The sequence below is a fragment of the Rissa tridactyla genome, chromosome W, assembly GCF_028500815.1.
Source record: "Rissa tridactyla isolate bRisTri1 chromosome W, bRisTri1.patW.cur.20221130, whole genome shotgun sequence".
NCBI classification, from domain to species: domain Eukaryota; kingdom Metazoa; phylum Chordata; class Aves; order Charadriiformes; family Laridae; genus Rissa; species Rissa tridactyla.
In genome coordinates, this window is record NC_071496.1 from 23,918,198 (window position 1) to 23,939,942 (window position 21,745).

The 21,745-nt window shown below is 41.0% G+C and overlaps 1 protein-coding gene across 3 annotated transcripts in view; it reads right to left on the reverse strand.

Annotated features, from left to right (window-relative positions):
- The window catches only part of LOC128902005 (nipped-B-like protein), a 176,684-nt gene that overhangs the window by 84,425 nt on the left and 70,514 nt on the right, over positions 1-21,745 (reverse strand). For all 3 annotated transcript variants that reach the window (XM_054184259.1, XM_054184257.1, XM_054184258.1), the window contains exons 8-9: positions 17,285-17,378; positions 2,999-3,631 (exon numbers count right to left, since the gene is read on the reverse strand). In XM_054184259.1, the coding sequence (XP_054040234.1) occupies positions 2,999-3,631; positions 17,285-17,378 (727 nt within the window). The remainder of the gene's footprint in view (positions 1-2,998; positions 3,632-17,284; positions 17,379-21,745) is intronic.

Consider the following 21,745-nt stretch of genomic DNA (forward strand, 5'->3'; position numbering starts at 1 on the left):
TTTTCCAGACTAAGACAACCCAAATCCTTCAGCCTTTCTTCATAAGAGAGACGTTCCAATCCCCTAATCATCTTGGTAGCCCTTTGCTGCACCCTCTCCAGCAATTCCCTGTCCCTCTTGAACCGGGGAGCCCAGAACTGGACACAGTACTCCAGGTGCGGCCTCACCAGGGCAGAGTAGAGGGGGAGGATGACCTCCCTCGACCTGCTGGCCACACTCTTCTTGATGCACCCCAGGATGCCATTGGCCTTCTTGGCCATGGCATGTCATATCCATCCAAAGCCTTACTGTTAAAAAAGAAGCATCTGAAAACCTCTGATGAAGTATAGTTCTATAGAGATTTCACATCTCAAAAAAGGACAGAAGAGATCAATGATCTTCTATGAAAATTTGCAAGTACAGTTTTACTCAAAGTAATTTCTGGAAGACAGCAATGCATGCCTACACAGAAAGTGTAGCATGTATTCCCACGCCTCAATTTCAAAAGCAGCAAAGATGCTTTCATGCAGATTTTAGCATGTGCTAGCATCTAGAGTAAGATCTCTAGAGGGATGGTTGCTATGTACAGCATCAGCTAGCACTATACATTCCTATTCTAATTAGATCAAGTACACGCTACAATCACACTATTTTCTTGACATAATGTGATCTGAAGTTACAGTATATGTACTAAAATGCACAAATGCCAGGCTTTTGCATAAATATAGTAAGCAACTTCACAAAAATGAATGACATATTTAGGAATTACTGGATATATTGCTAACAGACATATTCCCATAGGAACAATAGAGGAAGCTTCCTCCTGCAGTCACACCAAACCAAATGGCTGTAACTAGAACAATCCCAGAGCGTATCAACTTGTAGATGTAATACAAATTTACAAGCAATGGCAAAGGCATTACCAAAAAATAAGAAACATGTTTCTCCCAACGTCACAGCTTTCCAGGAAATCTGTCCCAAGTCTGCTAAAAATCCTTCTACTCAATACTGTTCTTTCATGGCTGAAACCTCAACAGCTAAAGTGAAAAGAGCCACCGTCTAGCATAGGGGCAATTTGCCACCAGTGAATAGATAGTGATCATTTGTCCCAGTATAATGCAGCAACTCTTACACCCGATCCATAGCAATTGCAGGAATTTAGGAAGAACTGAGACCTCGCAGAGGATGCAGGTAGAAGGGAAGCATAAGGTTGGAATCCTTACTTGGTAAGATGGTTATTGAGCAGTGGTGAAAGGGAGAAAACACATTCTATCAAAAAAAAAAAAAATCACTGCTTTCCCCAAAAGAAACACATCAGAGTCTACCCATGGCTATGTAATCACGGTAAACAAACTTCACAACTAATCTTCAACATCTCCTGAAAGCTAGAACAAAAGAAGAAGAGTGTTTTAGTCTTGCTCTAAGTGCTTGAAGGCTGCTGTGCACCATCAAAAATACACTGCATTTTTTGAGATGCTTCTCAGATAAAACGTGCTGGAAAATCTACTTGAAGTGCGGGGATATAAAAGTAGCTTTTTAAGTAGTAGGAGACAAACCACAAGCTCTCCATAAATAAATTTAAAATTAGTAAAGAGATGTAAGCAAAGTAACAAATTCCACCATTTCCTTAAATCACAATTAAAAGCAGTAGAGATCTCTTGAGGTGAGCACCCATTTTCTCCGTATATTCACAAACAATGTTTTCTAACAAGACTTGATTTAGTTACCAAATAAGAAATACCTAAAAAGTTAATCCTTTTAGTAATTGCAACAAGAATGTTTACACACACAGAAACACAACAAACTCACACACGCCCTCTCTCTCTCCAGGCATCTTTAAAAACAGAAAAAAAAAAAGAAATAAATCTTTGAATAGGGAGAAAACTTGTGCGCTCTCTGCTTGTTAAAGACCAAAACCATATGTAAATTCAGTTGCCTCCATGCAAGTATGTCCAAAATTAACCATTTTAACCTATGGACTTCCAAAATCAGAATCTCCACCATTTTCCACTCTGCAAGATTTTTCTTGGGAGTATCTAATAAATTAGCATTATACTATAAAAGATTTTTTTCTCAGAAGTTAAACACAGCACAGAGGAAGCTTCTGAAAAATACTTATGTTAACCCAGCACTGTCTACTTTATAAACCGCATCTTATCTTCAAGATTTATATGTGGGTTTTGTATTCACTTCTGATATTTCTGAAGCCTAAGACCTTCAAACCATTTAACAACAGAAAAATAAAGAAGGGGAGAAAAAGGAGGGGAAAAGGGAAAAAAAAAAAAAAAATCAAAGAGGAAATCAGTTAAGACAACCAGTATAGCTACTGAAATGAAGAGCAAACATTTCAGAGGCTCATCTGGTTGTGTGCTAGAGTCCATACAGATATATGGTAGCTCTCCAAAACTTGTAATGCCTACATAATAATGAACATCCAGTTGAACAAAACACTGAAGACAATATAGTAGTATATATTACCAAATCATTACAGTGCCTTTAAAAGGACAGATGTGATTTTAGTCTAACACCTCCTTCACGTTAGGTTCAAATTGGGATATGAATAGAAATGGCATAAAAGAGTTTTCCTGTATTTTCTTAAATTAGGCAACATACATAGTTAATTTATAATTCAGCTACCAAAACTTATTACAAATTTTTACTTATGATACTTCTGGGATTTTAAGAAACTATAAACATCAATTGTATTTCATTCAGTCTCATGGTTCAAAATAAGAGTAGCTTAAAAAGAATTTTGAAACATAAGAACTTCACTTTCCATCCATTAAGATTCCAAATAAAGAATACCAGATATTAAAAATATGCATATATGAGAGTTCATTGTTGGAGGGGAATGGAGATGAATGTCATAGAACCACCTACACTGAGTAAACAGAATCGAACTATGTGACAATGACAGTAAGGTTTTTTTATATATATATATATATATATATATATGAGATTTATATGCATATATATTTATATAATATATATAGTGTATACACACACACAATCCTTTTACCTTTATCTTGCACTTCTTTTGAAAATCGCTCCCTTTCAATAGCTGATTCACGTTCTATCCGCTCAATTTCAGCCAATGCATCCAATTCTACTTCATCATATGACGTTATAGTTCCTTGTTGCGAAACCTGTTGCTGTGTCTGTACCACAGGAGTTTGAGGTTGTTTTGCAGCAACTGAAGTGTTCTGTTGTAAAACAGTCACTTGTTGTGCCTGAAGGAAAGCTGTCTGTTCGTGCTGCGGCAAACACTGAGCAGCGTTTAGTGGGCGGTTAACATCCTGTGGAGTAACGGGTGTTTTAGAAGTCTGTCCTGGGTACTGCACATTAAAAGGAATATCACCCTCTGACACACTGCTGTTTTCCAAACCAGAAAGCATATCATCCTGCTGGTCCATATCCGAAGATCTTACACGAGAGAGTCTTAATGTAAGCTTAGTAGAGTCCTTGGAAGGAGAACTAATGATATCATACATTGCAGCTTTTTCAGTCTGGTCTTTTTCATCCTTGCCTAACTTCATTTTCTTTTGTTTCTTTTGCTTTCTTTCTGGAGAATCTAACAATATGTCTGGGGGAACATCTCTAGGTGATGAATAAGGTGGAGGCTGAGATTGTTGGATTAAAGGTTGTCTTGATCCTAGAATAATAATTCAGAAAAACTGAACAGTTATGTTGTTCCATGTTTATATAAAAATACACTAAATATAACCTACATAATTTTAATATGTATTTGTACATATATCAGTCTTCGCAAAAGGTCTGTGAGATTGATAGGAAGCACATCGTTCCTACATTAAGTTGTAATCCAGATAGTCACAGTGTATTTCCTAGGAATTTTAGCTGTCCACTGCAGGTAAAGAAGGGATCATTTCAGAGAAGATGGAACAAAAAAACCCACCACCAAAAAAGAATAAATATAAATAGTACCTGAAAGTTCAGAATATAAACTATTAGAAAATAGTCAATGAAAGCAAGTTGACTACAGAAAAAGGAAATATCAAAAAGATTCTTAATAAGGTCCAGTGATGAAGACTTAATAAGTGTAGAGGCATTAGCCATTTCAGCCACACGTTTTTAATTAAATATATATATATATTAAAAAAATCAAAACATACACAACCTCTTTAATTCTCACAGTTAATTTTCAACTTTTTATTTTATTTTAGGTAAACTCATTCCAACCTCTCCCACTCATCACTATCTAAAAACCACTAACTGTCTCTCAGAGCATTTTTTTTTATCATTCCCTGCCTCATCTCCCCTCTTTTTTTTTTTTTTTTTTAAATGTATGAATTTTTACTCCTACATGCACCCATTTCAGGTTTTGAGTATACCTAGAGAAATTTTTTAAGAGGACATTTTTTATTAAAAACATTCTCCAATTAATCACATGAAATTTTTTGTTCCTCAAATTAAACTAGCTCCCCATAACTGTTAGCGCAGAAAAAGCTTTGAAAAACAGAGAAGCTTTTCAACCTGTCCCAATTATAATTTTGAGCTATAATTTTTGGCTTAAAAAGGAATACTAGTGTGAAAAACAAAACCAACCAAACAAAAAAAAAAAAAAGCCTATTGGCTGGACCAATAGGGCCAGCCTCCTCTTGTTAAACAAAGCAATAATTTATCTGATCCCATTCATCCACTGAGGAATACTGATCTTCAGAAAGCAGTGACTGAGATTATTATTAGTCATTCTGGTTTAGGTCATCATAGGTCAATACTTCTAACAGCACTCAAATACTAAGTGGAATACAAGTCCCCATGTGCTTCATTCAAAATACACCACTAAACAAGAAAGCAGCTTTATTCTGAAGCTTAAATAGCTATCAGATATTTTAAGGAACAATAAGAATCTTTAAGCAATGTACTGAACTGTAGATGAAAAAAAAAAAAAAGAACGGATACCTCTAGCAAAGCTTCAATTCAAATGAAAGGTGTGCCTTTACTGATGACTTCTTTGCACAGACTACTATACTTCTTTTCTCTCCCTAGTACATTCTGTGCAAAGTCCTATAACCTCTGTATGTAGAGCAGGGTATAAAATGGATTTATCTTACCCTTTCTTGACCACCAGCAACAACTCCATATTCTGCCAATAAAATCCACAATATTGGGAAGCCCTGTTTTGACTCATCCTGATTCTCAAGATCTTTTCACTACTTCATTTCCCCTCCTCAAATTAGACACCACACTCAATCACTTGTACTAAAGACCTGGCTTAGACCCTATGAAGATCTCTCACTTGCCTTCCACCAGAGATTCCTATTCTTGTGATGCCCCCTCCACACACACATGCTTCTCCCAATTACTGTCTCTTCAGACAATAATTTACAAGACTGTCTCAGTGTAATGTATAGCAGAAACTGTTAGCTACTGATTTCTTTTAAGGCAATGACTACCACTCACTGGAAATACAGGCTGCATTTTTATTTCTACAAATGTTAGAGGCAGCTCAAAACTTTTCCAAAAGATCTTACAGACATCTTACTCTTGAATTATCTCTTAAATGAATACTTCTGAAGTTGCAACAATGGAACATTTACCATTTTTTCAGTTACACTTCAAATAGAGGACAGAGATTTGATTCTCCCTTGTCCTAAACTTTTAAGTAAATTTGACAAGATTATTCTGATTTGTATTAATTCAGTATTTCTCATGCTGAAAAATAACACTGCAGCAACACATAAGGTGGTTCTTTTTATCTTTGGGTAGACTTGAGGAAGTCAGAAGGATTTCAGCGCATTACATTCAATGTACTTAGAATCCAGTAAATGAAAAATCAAAAGTAAAGTTTTTCCCTCTCCTAGGCAGCACTATAAAGAGCTATTTGAAAGTATCTTCCTCCTGAAGGAAATTCCCAAAAGGTGTTGACAGTAAGGCCTAGGAGTTGCATTTTAAGAGTACATGTTCTGGCAATAATTTCACGTATTTCCGAAATGTCTAATGATGGCTAAGCCTCTAGCAACAAAGGGGCTTAGAAGCTACAATACCTACGTACTGAGGTAAAAAGAAATTGAAAAAGATGAAGCATTCTGCAACAGTTTCATTCTACCACAGTCATTAACAGTTTTGAACACACATTGAACACGTACCACATTGTGTTGGATACTTAGACTTCAGACAAAACTTCACCCACTATACAGAGAGTTGTGCCTATTACTGTTGAAGTCAGTCTGGAATATTTCCTATCAAAGAAGGCTTGACCCATTATACATATGAGAATAAAACTCTTAAAAGACTTGCTCGTAACAGAAGAAATGTTTTTATGGAAAGAATACAAAGACAGAAAGGTATGATCTGCTTACTGAACCAGTCAAGAAGGTTGAGAAGGTCTATTCTACAAAATGCTGTCAATGTAGTAAATCATACAATAACCTTCAGAAATTATCTTTGGGAATGAACTGAATTTCAGAACATTCTTTTAAAACAGAGAAATACGTAGGCAAATTTTGAGTCTAAATCTAGGGCTGTGCAGTAATTCAGGAAAAAATAACTGACTTCCTATAGTTGATTCTTTTTGTATGGCAGGAATATGTAAAACCTGTGAGATAAAAAGAGAATCTCCACTGATTTGGGAAGGTTACTGTATCATTATTGAACAGGAAATATTGACGTTCATCCAGATAAATCAGATAACATCAAAGGAAATAAGGCCTCTACAAAGAGCAAATACAGCCATCAACATCATCTCCGTAATCTTTCAGTAACAGTCATCCTGACCACCCATGATAATCCTGGAACTTAGTTTCCCTACAGTGATAGATGGCACTGAGTACGGAAGAAGTTTTATCAACTGCTGTAAAAATTTGTAGACTTTTTTTTTCTGTGACTCTTGACTGATTTCTTATCGTATCCTTTATAATGCAGGCAACTATAACATGCATTGTACTGAAAGTAACTTAGCCTTCTTAAAAACAAAGTTTCAAAAACACTTCTTGTTTCTTTACCATGTAATAGCTTCACTTGCTCATTGTAGATCTGTAACTTGGGTAGCAAATAAATAAGCTTCTGTCCAGAAGACTGCACACATCACTGACATCTAAATCTTACAGTTTCTATCTGCACACTTTCTAATTATGCCACAATACTCTGTATGGAGCTGAAAGAGAAACCCCTCCTTACCCTCTCAGATACACTTACAAAATAGGTACGAGGCCCAAGGTATGGTAGATGAAGCACATAAAGAGATAGAAAAGGAGGAACCTATGCAAGTACTCTTGTCAAGGTCAGAACAACAGATCCCTTGCAACAAGACATGCATCAAGACTAGTGTTGAGAAGAAACAACAGCAAGTTATGGTGTCCTGGTTTACTCCCAGCTGACAACAAAGAACCACGCAATCCTACGCTCACTTCTCACCCCCTGCCCCCGTGGCAGGACAGGGGGAGAATCAAAAGAAAAAACGCAAAACTCGTGGGTTGAGATAAAGACAGTTTAACAGAATAACAAAGGAAAGGGAAAAACAACAACAACAATAATACTGATAAAGGAATATAAAAAACACCATTAATGTATATCCGCTCACCAATCAGAAGCCAGAAAGCTCAGCCTGCTCCAGAGCAGCAATTCCTCCCCCTCCCCCAGCTACATACATTGGGCAGGATGTCACATGGTATCAAATAACCCTTTGGCTACTTTGGGTCATCTGTGTCCCATCCTATCTCCTTGTGAAAATTAACCCTATCCCCACCAGAACCAGGACATTATCCACCCCTTATTCTATACCATCTATGCCATGCCCAGATCTTACACTTTCCAATTAAACACCAACACTTATCCCTGCCTACGAGATATATATGTATATACACAAACATATCATTCCATTAGTCTATGGGCCATCCCTCTAAAATGTCCATTGAGTTAATTTAATCCATGACTTTTCAGCTCCACCTGTTACAACAGTCTTTCAGGGCAGGAAAGATGGCATAGGGTGCTGGACTGTTGCATAGAATCATAGAATGGTTTGGGTTGGAAGGGACCTTAAGGATCATCTAGTTGCAACCCCCCTGCCATGGGCGGGGACACCTCCCACTAGACCAGGTTGCTCAAAGCCCCATCCAACCTGGCCTTGAACACTTCCAGGGATGGGGCCTCCACAATTTCTCTGGGCAACCTGTTCCAGTGTCTCACCACCCTCATTGTAAAGAACTTCTTCCTAATATCCAATCTAAACCTACACTTTCCAGTTTAAAACCATTACCCCTTGTCCTATCGCTACACTCCCTCATAAAGAGTCCCTCCCCATCTTTCCTGTAGGCCCCCTTTAGGTACTGGAAGGCTGCTACAAGGTCTCCTCAGAGCCATCTCTTCTCCAGGCTGAACAACCCCCAACTCTCTCAGCCTGTCCTCGTAGGAGAGGTGCTCCAGCCCTCTGATCATCTTTGTGGCCCTCCTCTGGACCCATTGCAACAGGTCCACGTCCTTCTTATGTTGGGAACTCCAGAGCTGGATACAGTACTCCAGGTGGGGTATCATGAGAGCAGAGTAGAGGGGCAGAATCACCTCCCTCGACCTGCTGGCCATGCTGCTTCTGATGCAGCCCAGGACGCGGTTGGCCTTCTGGGCTGCAAGTGCGCATTGCCTGCTCATGTTGAGCTTCTCGTCCACCAGCATCCCCAAGTCCTTCTCCTCAGGGCTGCTCTCAAGCCATTCTCCGCCCAACCTGTATTTGTGCCTGGGATTGCCCTGACCCAGGTGCAGGACCTTGCACTTGGCCTGGTTGAACTTCATGAGGTTTGCACAGGCCTACCTCTCAAGCCTGTCCAGGTCCCTCTGGATGGCATCCCTTCCCTCCAGCGTGTTGACCGTGACACACAGCCTGGTGTCGTCAGCAAACTCTCTGAGGGTGCACTCAATCCCGCTGTCCATGTCACCAACAAAGATGTTAAACAGCACTGGTTCCAGTACAGACCCCTGAGGAACGCCACTCGTCACTGGTCTCCACTTGGACATCGAGCCATTGACTGCAGCCATTTGAGTGCGGCCATCTAGCCAGTTCCTTATCCACCAAGTGGTCCATCCCTCAAATCCACGCCTTTCCAATTTAGAGACCAGGATGTCATACGGGACAGTGTCAAATGCTTTGCACAAGTCCAGGTAGATGATGTTGTTTGCTCTCCCCTTATCTACCAAAGCTGTAACACCATCGTAGAAGGCCACCAGATTTGTCAGTCATGACTTGCCCTTTGGTGAAGCCATGCTAGCTGTCACCAATCCCCGCCTTATTTTGCACGTGCCTTAGCAGAGATTCCAGCAGGATCTGCTCCATGACCTTGCCAGGCAACACTTTATAGAGAGCTCGGGCTGGTGTATCTGGTGTGGCTGAAGGCCACGGTCTGCAGGTTGAATATGTCGATCTCGAATAAGTTACTGGGTGCCAGCTGATGAGGTCAGTTCTGATCCCATCACCACTCCACTTCACTCTGTTTGAAAGTTCATCCTTCATTATTTTCGGTGATTCTTACCACAATACCAGTGATATGGCATATAGCAATTATAGTAATAATGACATACAGTGGCAGGGTTATTTAGCAATTAACGTCATAGTTTGATTCATGGGCTATTCTCACCCAAAATCAGATCTCCATGAGGTACACATCGGACTTCCCCATCCTTCCGCATCACCCACCAAGTGCACCCAGGTCCTTGGGCAAAAGCAATCCCACGGATGGGTTTGCCTTTGCCTGAGGCAGGACTAACCCAGACTGTCTTCCCTAGCATATTCTTCATGTGCACTACGGGGACTTTATCCCCTTCTACAGTACGTGGAAGTTTTGATTGGGCAGGGCCAGCTCGATTGGTAGATCCCCTGGTGTTAACTATCCAGGTGGCCTTTGCTAAACGTGCATCCCAATGTTTGAAGGTCCCACCACCCATTGCTCTCAGTGTAGTTTTTAACAATCCATTGTATCGTTCTGTCTTCCCAGAGGCTGGTGCGTGATAGGGGATGTGATATACCCACTCGATACCATGCTCTTTGGCCCAGGTGTCTATGAGGCTGTTGCGGAAATGAGTCCCATTGTCCGACTCAATTCTCTCTGGGGTGCCATGTCGCCACAGGACTTGGTTTTCAAGGCCCAGGATAGTGTTCCGGGCAGTGGCATGGGGCACAGGGTATGTTTCCAGCCATCCAGTGGTTGCTTCCACCATTGTGAGCACATGGCGCTTGCCTTGACGGGTTTGTGGCAGTGTGATATAATCAATCTGCCAGGCCTCCCCATATTTATATTTCAGCCATCGTCCTCCATACCAAAGAGGCTTCAAACGCTTGGCTTGCTTGATTGCAGCGCATGTCTCACATTCATGGATGACCTGTGCAATAGCGTCCATGGCCAAGTCCACCCCTCGGTCACGAGCCCATCTATATGTCGCATCTCTCCCTTGATGGCCTGAGGTGTCATGGGTCCATCGAGTTATGGAGAGTTCACCCCTATGTTGCCAGTCCAGATCCACCTGAGCCACTCCAATCCTAGCAGCCCAATCCACCTGCTGGTTGTTCTGATGTTCCTCCGTGGCCCTATTCTTCGGTACATGGGCATCTACATGATACACTTTCACAACCAGATTCTCTATCCGGGCAGCAGTATCTTGTCACAATGGGACAGCCCAGATGGGTTTGCCTCTGCGCTGCCAGTTGCCCTGCTTCCACTGCTGTAACCACCCCCACAGAGCATTTGCCACCATCCATGAGTCAGTGTAGAGATAAAGTACTGGCCATTTTTCTCGCTCAGCAACATCCAAAGCCAGCTGAATGGCTTTCACCTCTGCAAACTGGCTCGATTCACCTTGTCCTTCACTGGCTTCTGCAACTTGTCGTGTAGGACTCCACACAGCAGCCTTCCACTTTCGATGTTTCCCTACAATACAACAGGACCCATCAGTGAACAGGGCATATTTCTTCTCATTTTCTGGCAGTTTATTATATGGTGGGGCCTCTTCCGCACGCATCACCTCCTCCTCTGGAGATACTCCAATATGTTTGCCTTCTGGCCAGTCCATGATCACTTCCAGAATTCCTGGGCGACTGGGGTTTCCCATTCGAGCCCACTGTGCAATCAGTGTGACCCACTTACTCCATGTAGCATCAGTTGCATGATGTGTGGTAGGGACCCTTTTTCTGACCATCCAGCCCAGCACCGGCAGTCGAGGTGCTAAGAGGAGCTGTGCTCCTGTACCAACCACTTTCCGAAGCAGCTCGAACCCCTTCATATGCTGCCAATATCTCTTTTTCTGTTGGAGTGTAGCGGGCTTCGGATCCTCTGTATCCCCGACTCCAAAACCCCAGGGGTCGACCTCGAGTCTCCCCTGGTGCTTTCTGCCAGAGGCTCCAGGTAGGGCCGTTCTCCCCGGTTGCGGTGTAGAGCACATTTTTAATATCTTGCCCTGCCCAGACTGGACCAAGGGCTACCGCATGAAGTATTTTCCTGTTTAATTTGGTCAAAGGCTTGTTGTTACTCAGGGCCCCATTTAAAATCATTCTTCTTCCAGGTCACTTGATAGAGAAGGCTTACAATCAGACTGTAATTTGGAACATGCATCCTACCAAAAACCCACAACACCTAAGTAGGGCCACGTTTCCACCCCAGTGGCAATTGATTGTTGGTATACTGGATACTCCTCCCAGTGAAAGCAACCTGTGGCCTGCACTCTGCTGCCAAAGGGATTGAGAAGAATGTGTTAGTGATATCAATTGTTGCGTGCCACTTGGCTGCCTTGGACTCCAGTTTGTATTGAAGTTCTAGCATGTCCTGCACGGCAGCACTCAGTGGTGGTGTGACTTCATTCAGGCTACAACAGTTCGCTGTTAGCCTCCACTCTCCATTAGATTTTTTGCACTGGCCATATGGGACTGTTAAAGGGTGAGCGAGTCTTGCTGATCACTCCTTGAACCTCTATTGATGGATCAGCTTATGGATGGGAATCAAAGAGTCTCGGTTGGCGCAATATTGCTGCTGATGCATTGTTGTGGTAGCGATTGGCACCTGTTGTTCTTCGACCCTCAACAACCCCACAACAGAAGGCTCCTCTGGGCCAGACACAATGGGGTGCGCTTTTGCCACTCATTCCCAGTTAGGCTCACTTCAGCTTCCAATATAGGTAACTCTTGGGATCCCCCTGTCACTCCAGAAATACAAATGCCCATAGCTTGATGGTATCAGGATACACTGTGCACCGGAGTCCACTAGAACCTTATGCACCTGTAGGTCTCATGTGCCAGGCCATTGAATCCATACAGTCCAATAAACCTGGTCGTCCCTTTCTTCCACCTGGCCGGAGGCAGGGCCCCTCTAATCCTAGTCATAGTACCCATTACTCCTTGCAGAAATGACTTGGAAGTCCCTTCAAGAGGATCAGAAGCAAGATCAGGCCTTCTGCTTTGTCTGGGGAACAGCCCGCTGGAAACCGGGACAGCAATTTTCCTGGAGGGATCCCCTTTGGCGGTTGTCCTTCCTTGCAACTCCTATACCCATGCCCGCAGGATCGAAGTAGGTTGTCCATCCCACTTCCTCCTGTCCTCCCCGTGGTCACGCAGGTTGAACCACAGGGTGCCTCGTGGTGTGTACCCTCTATATTCTCCCTCTCTCGTACAGAAACGCCTACTCCTATTAGCTGAGATGCTGGCCCATACAGGTGGGGAGTAGGACATATTCTCTTCAAGTTGCTGGACCTTCTAGGACAGTTTCTCCACAGCCAAAACGAGGGAGGAAGAGAGACTTTCTTCATATCGCCATAGTCTGCCAACCACCTCATCCACCATTGGTCCCTCTCTGCCTTTGCAGTCCATCGCTGCCAATGAGCTGGCATATGACAATGGTGCACTTCGTACAAACTTCTGTCGCATGGGCCATCTGCATTTGAACTCATCTGGATCTGTGGGTAACTGTGCATCGTCCAGTTCTTAATAAATCATCTCCCGCATAGCTAATCTCCTCAGGTACTGGATACCGCTTTCCATGGTGGTCCACTTGCCTGGATGACATACAACATCTTCACTGAAGGGATACCTTTCTCTCATGCCTGATAGGCGTCGCCTCCAGAGGCTGAGGGCTTGTGCCCTCCTTCCAATCGCCTTGCCAATGCCCCCTTCCCTAGACAGGGATCCCAGCTGCCTGGCTTCCCTACCCTCTAATTCCAAGCTACTGGCCCTGGTTATCCCAGCATCAGAGCAACCAGGTGACAATGTGCTCACCCAGAAGTCGGCTGAAATCTTTCTGCATATCCCGCAGCTCACTCAAGGATAGGGATCGGGTGATTATCTCTGGTTCTGCCTCTTCCTCCTGTTCTTGTGATGGCCCTGGTTCATCCTCATCCCTTACTAAGTGAACTGATTTCTTGGTGTACTACTTCTTCTGTATAGGGGCAACTGATACCAGCATGGGTTGTTTACTTGTTCAGCTGCAGTGCCTGCTACCGCAGTTTGAGTAGCCACAGTGCCTGCCGCAGGGGTTGGAGTAGCTTCAGTACCTGTTGGTCTGGTTTTCCTCTCTTTCCCCCTGAGGGTGCTGCGTAACACTGAGCAGTGCCTGGTAGATACTGGCCAGGGCCCAGCACAGTGCGGTGAGTTGTGTCTCTCTGGAATAGCCACAGCATTTTCCCTTCAGATATTCTACCACTCTATCAGGGTCCTGTAATTGTTCAGGGGTGAAGTCCCAGACCACTGGAGGTGAGAAGTTCTCTAGATACCTGCCCGTATTCTCCCACCTGAGAGATGGATGCCACCCCTGACTATCCAGCCTCAAAGCAGATCTATGGGTGGTAGTTGTTTAACCCTAAACAAGACCTGGAACACATTCAGGAGACACAACAATAGGCCAGGCTGGTTTGAGCATCCCAAGGATATTCAAAATTCTTAAAGGCTATCATACCTGGCCTGGAAGACAAAAGGGATGCAAAAGAGCTGGGGAAAGTATCCCCCCCTGTTTCCCCCCATAGATTGGGTGTGATTATTAATAAATTCCGATAGACAGCATGTATGGTCAGGAAAGCAATTCTGCATAAACATACCAACATAACCGCACCAACATAACCGCATGAACAGTAATGTTACCCTAAGTTGATATTACACAGCACAGCAAAATGATAATCATGATCCCTCTCCCAGAGGCGATAAACAGCATCACGGGGAGTACATAGAGCATATAAGAATTTACATAACACAGCCATGCGAACAAACCAAGCAACATTGTGACCAGCCACTATTTAACTAATATAATAAATGCATCTAACAATGCATCTTTTGGTCAGATCTGTCATTATATCTCAACCCTTCGTGCCTTACTTTGAGCACCAAAAAAGACACTGCAAAATTATACAGTTTCATAAGGGTTGTTGCTATTCCTTAGAGGTATTTTCCCAGGAGTTTAGGAAACTGTATGGAAACAGGACTGTAAATATATGAACTCTTCTCTTTAGAAAGCAATGGACTAAAAACATTGTGTAAGGCTTTCCTTTATACAGATCTTTAGAAGTCGTCTTAAGTAAAATAAAAAAAAAATAATTAAAAAAAATAAAAATCTTTCCTGAGATTCCAGAGTAGTGCGAAAGGAGAACAAATGGATAAAGGATTTTGATGAGTAATGGATGCCACGTAATATTTTATGAGCTCAACAGAAGGAAAATATTTCATGTTAATTCTTTATAGATGAATTCACAGAAATGAATTTTCTATGAAAGGAGAGCCACTATTCTGTTTGCATAGCTAAAGATATAAAATTTACATAAAAAAGAAAGGATAAAGACTGCCCTAGAACTTCTGGATAAAACTTCAGCTGCTCTGGTACCTTTACTGGAGCAGAAGTGAGGCAAAAATTTCTGTAAGAGAGAAATTTTACTCCATTGAGTAAGTGAATAACCAACCAAAAGAACAAATGTAACTTTTGCCATCTCTCAAATATTTTCCTGATTTGCAAACAAAACTTCTTCCTCGTTCAGATTCTGTCAATCAGACAGCTATTGTTCAGTCTTAAAGTAATTCAAGGCTGTACAATCACATTCTCCAAGTCTCCAGAAGTCCTTGCTACTTCCATGTCAGAAGTACAGAAATGCAGTCTGTACCCATACCTTTGGTAATTGCCTCACATTTCTAGGCTATATAAGAAAGCTTAGATATTATAACATCCTTCCTGTGATCTTTCTCTGGACTGATGATGTCTAGTGCCATTCTTTTAGTCTTTCCAAACAAGCAATTAAATATTTTGCTAATTTTCTTTATCAAAGTTTGTGAAGTCAATCAAACTTTCAAGGACTAATGAGAGTAGTAACAAAAAGCTCAGCGTAGATACTTGCTGTTTGTTCATCACTGGAAAATTTATCAGCATAACCAATCACTTTCACTACAAATCATAAGCCAAAAACTCACTGTCAGGGATCACATATTCGAAGTAACACTGTAAGTACCCACACCTCTTCAATACATTTCTGAAATGCAAGATTAGAGGAAGTAAATGTCTGGCAAGATTCTTGCAGCATCAAGAACTGGTTCTCTCAGGTTCATGAATCTCTTTAAGGCAGCAAAATGCTAGCACCATTAGTAACAGTATTTCAATTGTGTGCTTTATCAACAAGAAGTTAAGCTAACATACAGGTAAATAAATCAAAAAGCTCCCCTTGCACTTTTTCAGCCCCTCTAATGCTGAAACATTACATTCTGAATTGTACAATTATATTGTTTTCAGAAATAATCTGAAAGAGTATCCCTTCAAAACAGGTTCTGAGACAACCAACTGAAACAGCAGCAACTTTAACTAAAGAAATAATTCCAATATTCTTCTGGCTGAGTGGTAATCCTCTATTTGAGTGGAAGTAGCTTAGATTCACAATGTTGTTAAACTGATAAGCTCAACAAACATGGATTTTGTGTACTGAGTTAAAGAAAAACAACCACATTTAGTCTTTGCCACTTACACAAGTCTTAAAACAAGTCCTTTAGCACAAGACCTCCTAAAATACTGATGCTGCTGGCGTGCTATACAAGTACTTCTCACTTGCATTTGAGACACATTTCTTCTATCACTGTTTAACACAGTACATGCCTACAGAAGATGAACCACAGAGATAATTTAGCAGTCACAGGATCATAAGATAATTCAGTTAAGAAGGGACCTCAGGAGGTCTTTAGTCCATCCTCGTGCTCAAAGCAGGGTGAGTGAGGTCACATTATGTAGGGCTTTATCCAGCCTGGTCTTGAAAATCTCCAAGGATGGAAAATGCACAGGTTCTCTGGGCTTTTCCAATGCTTGACTGTCCTGACAGTGAAAAAGTTTTTCCTTATACCTAATCAGAACCTCCCATTTCAATTTAAGTCCATTATCTCTCATCCTTCCTCCACGACACTGTGAAAAGCCCAACTCAAGTTTTCCTGATAATCTCCTCATAGGTATGAGAAGACTGCTCTAAGGTCACATCCATCCATTGCGTGTCATCCCGTTTGTCCCCCTATCTGTACCCCCACAAAGACTTTTCTTATCCAGGCTGCACAAGCCCAATTCCCTCAGCTTCTCTAGAATCTCCCCATCTGTTCTCCCTTCTCCACCTAACCTGACCATCCAGAGAGACTTAATTTTGTTTCAGGGCTAAAAAGAAGAAAGCACTGTTGCATCTTTTTACTATTGCCATGTAAATATATAAGCACTGAAACCCTAAATTAGCAAGAATATGCCCAAACCCCTACCTTGCTAAGTCTCATATATCTCAGTCATTGCTTCTTAGGGATAATATTAAAAACAGCAGTATGCATTGCAGGTTTTAGCATAAAGAATTATTTTCTCAGCTGACAGAGTTCACCCTATTCCTTCTCTACAGCTAAGGTTTTTCAGGCTTCATTTATGCTATGCATATTGTTTTATGCTAAATATATTGTGTTCATTGAACTACTTCTAATTTCATGTTCTTAAAATTTGATGATTGCAATCAAGACAAGCATTGCATGTTAAAACACTTTTGAGCTGGTTAAGAGTTCAATACTCATAATGCTGCCTTTAAACCATTTCAAATATAGAGCAACTGAAACCATTTTTATACAGAATTTAATCCTCATATTGGAAAGGATTTAAAATTCTTCTGTCCTCTATGAATTTGAGCTTTGTTTTGAAGTATGATTAGTCAATTTTTGGACCTTCAGAAATTTCTTCTGAATCAGGGCTCAAAATAATTTTGTATCCAAAACTTAATGACATACTCTTTAGTACTACTGGAATACAGAAGTCGGGAGATCTAACTAAATACCTCTTTTAAACTCTCTGTTTTTTTAAATTAGGAAAAAATATATTGATATATATGACTGCTAGACTACCTTTAAGGGTTCCATCACTTCCAGCTGGAGAGCAGACTGACTGGGGTGACCTCAAGGAAAAAGATGCAGCATTCCTTATTGAAGGATCACCATCCTAAAGTAACAATGATAAAAAATTAACATTATGAACATGAACACTTGATAAGATAAAGACTGAAATTATTACATATACTGATAAAATGTATTGGATAAAAAAGGCATACAACAAATATTAGAAAAATATTTATTTATATAAATTTTTTTGTAATTTAGATTACTATATAGGCAACATTCCAGAGCAGTCAGCCTTAAGAACCTAGAACTAGAACATGCACACAAAAATAAATCTGTCTTCTAGCTAAATAAGCACTTTTGGTTGCCATTAAGATTCCACTTCGAAGTTTTTTGTTACATGCACTCATAGTAAAGAGCCGAAAAGCAGAAAGATGAACTCTATACAATACCAACCTAAACAAACTGAGTATAAAAAGTAGATTTATTTTTTTTTTTTAAAACAAACTCACCATTTTTTCACTTAACCTACCCTTAAAGTTTATTAGAATGCCATCTTACTTTTACAGTTAGGCAAACTAACGCTTTGTATTTATACGCTCCAGCATACACACATCAGGACTGAACAAAATCTGTAGCACTCCCATTACAGCAGCTGAGATAGATGGATGGCAATTACACACTCCCTCTGACAATGGCCAAACAGCCAATTTCCACATGCATAGCAGTAACTAGCCACTGTATGTGTTACACCTTGTGAAGGTGTAGTTCACACTGCTTAGGGAAAAAAGTTTGATATTTATAGACTGAAGGTGCATACAAGGCAAAGAATATAAATCCGTAAGAAACCAGATTTCATCAGTTTCACCATCTATGGGCACTTACAAAACAATTCTATTAGAATTCCCCCCCCCCCAGCATAGTTACACTTATTTTTGCAACAGTGCTTGCAAAAAGACTTGTTGCCTCACGTGATGAAAGCCTCATGTGCAAAACAATCTAATATTCAGATTCAATGCAATAAAAAGAACTATACCTTAAAATTACATGTGTTTTATTGCAAGTTAAAATGAACAAGTTTCCTGATGTATGAGTTACTCATTTATTTAATACATCAAAATTATGGAGCTGATTTTTTTCAAACCTGACTTATCTTTGAATTGTAATAAATCTCAAAAAAACCCAAATATTGGGGGAAGAAAAAAAAAAAAAAGCTTAGTAACTTTTTAACATATATGTTTTACTGGGACAGGAGAGGTTCTCTACCCGTGATTGCCAAGGACACAGGCAAAGGTGCCTTTTATTAAATTAACTAAACAGACTAACTAGGTAGATGACTTTTCAGGTACACATGCCATTCCTACCATACCTGACAAGTTTTCAGAAGTGCTCATTTACTGTTTCCTAGTTCAGAACTTCATCAAATGGTGAAATGTAAGCACGAACTTATATTCTAGGAATGTTCTCAAGTTTATCAAAAAAATGGTCCTTAAATTGTGTATATGTGCAATGAGGCTTCAAGGGTATACTTGCTGATTTTATAAAATCATATATTGCAAATACACAATATCTTGTAACTATTCATCATTTTTAAAGCAACAAAATCCTAAAACTAAGAAAAAGACTTAACAATAACTAAAGTTTTTAAGTTTTATGATTTAATAATCCTCATTCATAACTATCTGTACAAACGGTCACACACTGCTTCTGAAGAGGCTGCAACATTATGATTAAGCTTATTATTCATTCATAGATGCAAAACTTTAACTGTTTTCTGCATGACAGCTACTAAAATCAGCTTTTAAAGGTATAATTACTTTTCACCTTTAGTATTTCTCCAATTAAACCAAACAATGATGGTATGTTTTATGTTTTCATAGTATGTCAGTTTTGAATGAGTTTCATTTCTATGTTCTCATGAACTAGGATGTGATTGCATTACTTGGATCACAAAATTAGGGGTAAATATTTTTAAATACTTCCTCTTTAAACATTGTAAATAAATTATCGTAACATTAAAGTTTTCCAAAAATCCGTTCTTAACAAAACCAAGATTCTCTTGAAAGTGTACCTTTAACATAGTTGGGGGACATACACACACTTAATGCCAAGAACAGCTTCTTATTTTGAAGAATTTGCATTGCTGAAGCAGAGACTGAGAAAAACATCCAATGATTGTGTATTATGATAGATTCCTTCATTACAAAACTCTGTTTAAGATACTACTTCTTAGCTAAGATTTTTAATCAGCATAATTATAGCATATAAAAAACATAAGATTAATAAAACTAATCATAGAATCATAGAATGTTCATGGTTGGAAAGGACCTTTGAGATCATTGAGTCCAACCATACACACAACAAAAAACAACCTACAATCTCTGCCACTAGAGCATGCCCTGAAGTGCCACATCTAGACGTTTCTTAAACACCTCTAGGGATGGTGACTCAACCACCTCCCTGGGCAGGCTGTTCCAGTGCCTGACCGCTCTTTCAGTAAAGGAATTCCTCCTAATATCCAATCTAAACCTCCCCTGCTGCAACTTCAGACCATTTCCTCTGGTCCTGTCATTATTCACCTGGAAGAAGAGGCCAACACCCACCTCTCTCCAACCTCCTTTCAGGTAGTTGTAGAGGGCAATGAGGTCTCCCCTCAGCCTCCTCTTCTCCAAGCTAAACATGCCCAGCTTCCTCAGCCTCTCCTCATATGACCTGGTCTCCAGACCCCTCACCAGCCTGGTAGCTCTCCTCTGGACACGCTCCAGCCCTTCCATGTCCCTCTTGTACAGAGGGGCCCAGAACTGGACACAGTACTCGAGGTGAGGCCTCACCAGTGCCGAGTACAGAGGCACGATCACTTCCCTACTCCTGCTGGCCACACTATTCCTGATACAAGCCAGAATGCTGTTGGCCTTCTTGGCCACCTGGACACACTGCTGGCTCATGTTAAGCTGGCCATCCACCAGCACCCCCAGGTCCTTTTCAGCCAGGCAGCTTTCCAGCCACTCTTCCCCAAGCCTGTAGCGTTGCTTGGGGTTGTTGTGACCAAAATGCAGGACCCGGCACTTGGCCTTATTAAGCCTCATACAGTTGGCCTTGGCCCATTGATCCAGCCTGTCCAGGTCCCTCTGTAGAGCCTTCCTACCCTCAAGCAGATCAACTCTCCCTCCTAGCTTGGTGTCCTCTGCAAACTTACTGAGGGTGCACTCCATCCCCTCATCCAGATCATCGATAGAGATATTAAACAAAACTGGCCCCAAAACTGAGCCCTGAGGGACACCACTGGTGACCGACCGCCAAGAGAATTTCACCCCATTAATCACAACTCTCTGGGCACGGCCATCCAGCCAGTTTTTAACCCAGCGAAGAGTACACTTGTCTATGCCATGATTCTCCAGCTTCTCCAGGAGAATGCTGTGGGGGACGGTGTCAAAGGCCTTACCAAAGTCCAGATAGACAACATCCACAGCCTTCCCCGCATCCAGAAGGCGGGTCACATGGTCATAGAAAGAGATCAGGTTGGTCAGGCAGGACCTCCCTTTCCTAAACCCATGCTGGCTGGCCCTGATCCCTTGGCTGCCCTGTACTTGCCCTGAGAGCTCACTCAAGATGATCCTCTCCATGATCTTTCCTGGTACCGAGGTCAGGCTGACAGGCCTGGAGTTCCCCGGATCCCCCTTCCGACCCTTCTTGTAGATGGGCATCCCCCAGTCATCTGGTACCTCCCCTGTTGACCAAGATTGTTGATAAATGATGGACTCTTCACTAGAACTCTCTTGGAGTTCTAGTGTATTAATCCTGGTAAGGGATTTAGGGAGCCTAATGTTAATAGAACACTTGTTGAATACAACACTTTTTTTGCTTCCACAAGCTAATTTAGGAAGACTAGAGTTGCCCACAGTTTTTGCCCACACTGTTCAAAGAGCTAAAGTCAACAAATAAAAATGAAACTTAAGTGCTCTCCCCCTTAAGAGCTGTTAAGAGACTGACTGCGTGCCAAATTTGTAAAGAAGAATCCCAACATGCTTCATCCACAGGATGAGATGCTCATTAAAAAGAAAATTAAGAAGTTCAAAATACTGTGGTAGAAAGTTGCTGGGGTTTTTTCCTTTAGATTCAAGATTTCAGCAAGATTTTCTCCTACATGAACTAAAGTCACTATGGAAAAATGTCTTATAAAGAAATCGGGCCATAAAAGGGCATAACAGACCAGTAAGAAAAAGTGTCAAAAGGAATTTTTGCCTTTGACAACACTACTGTATTACCCAATAGGTTATTCAAATATGTCAAGTCTAATTGACAATTATGGGAATCTTCAGAAAGACAAGTTAACTATACACCTATTTAGAATCTAGTATTGTTTGCATTAACATATTGCTACAATAATTGCAGATACATTCTACCATTTTTTTTAAATAAATTCACGAGTAAGATTTTTTTTACTTATCATAATTTCATCAGAATCAATGT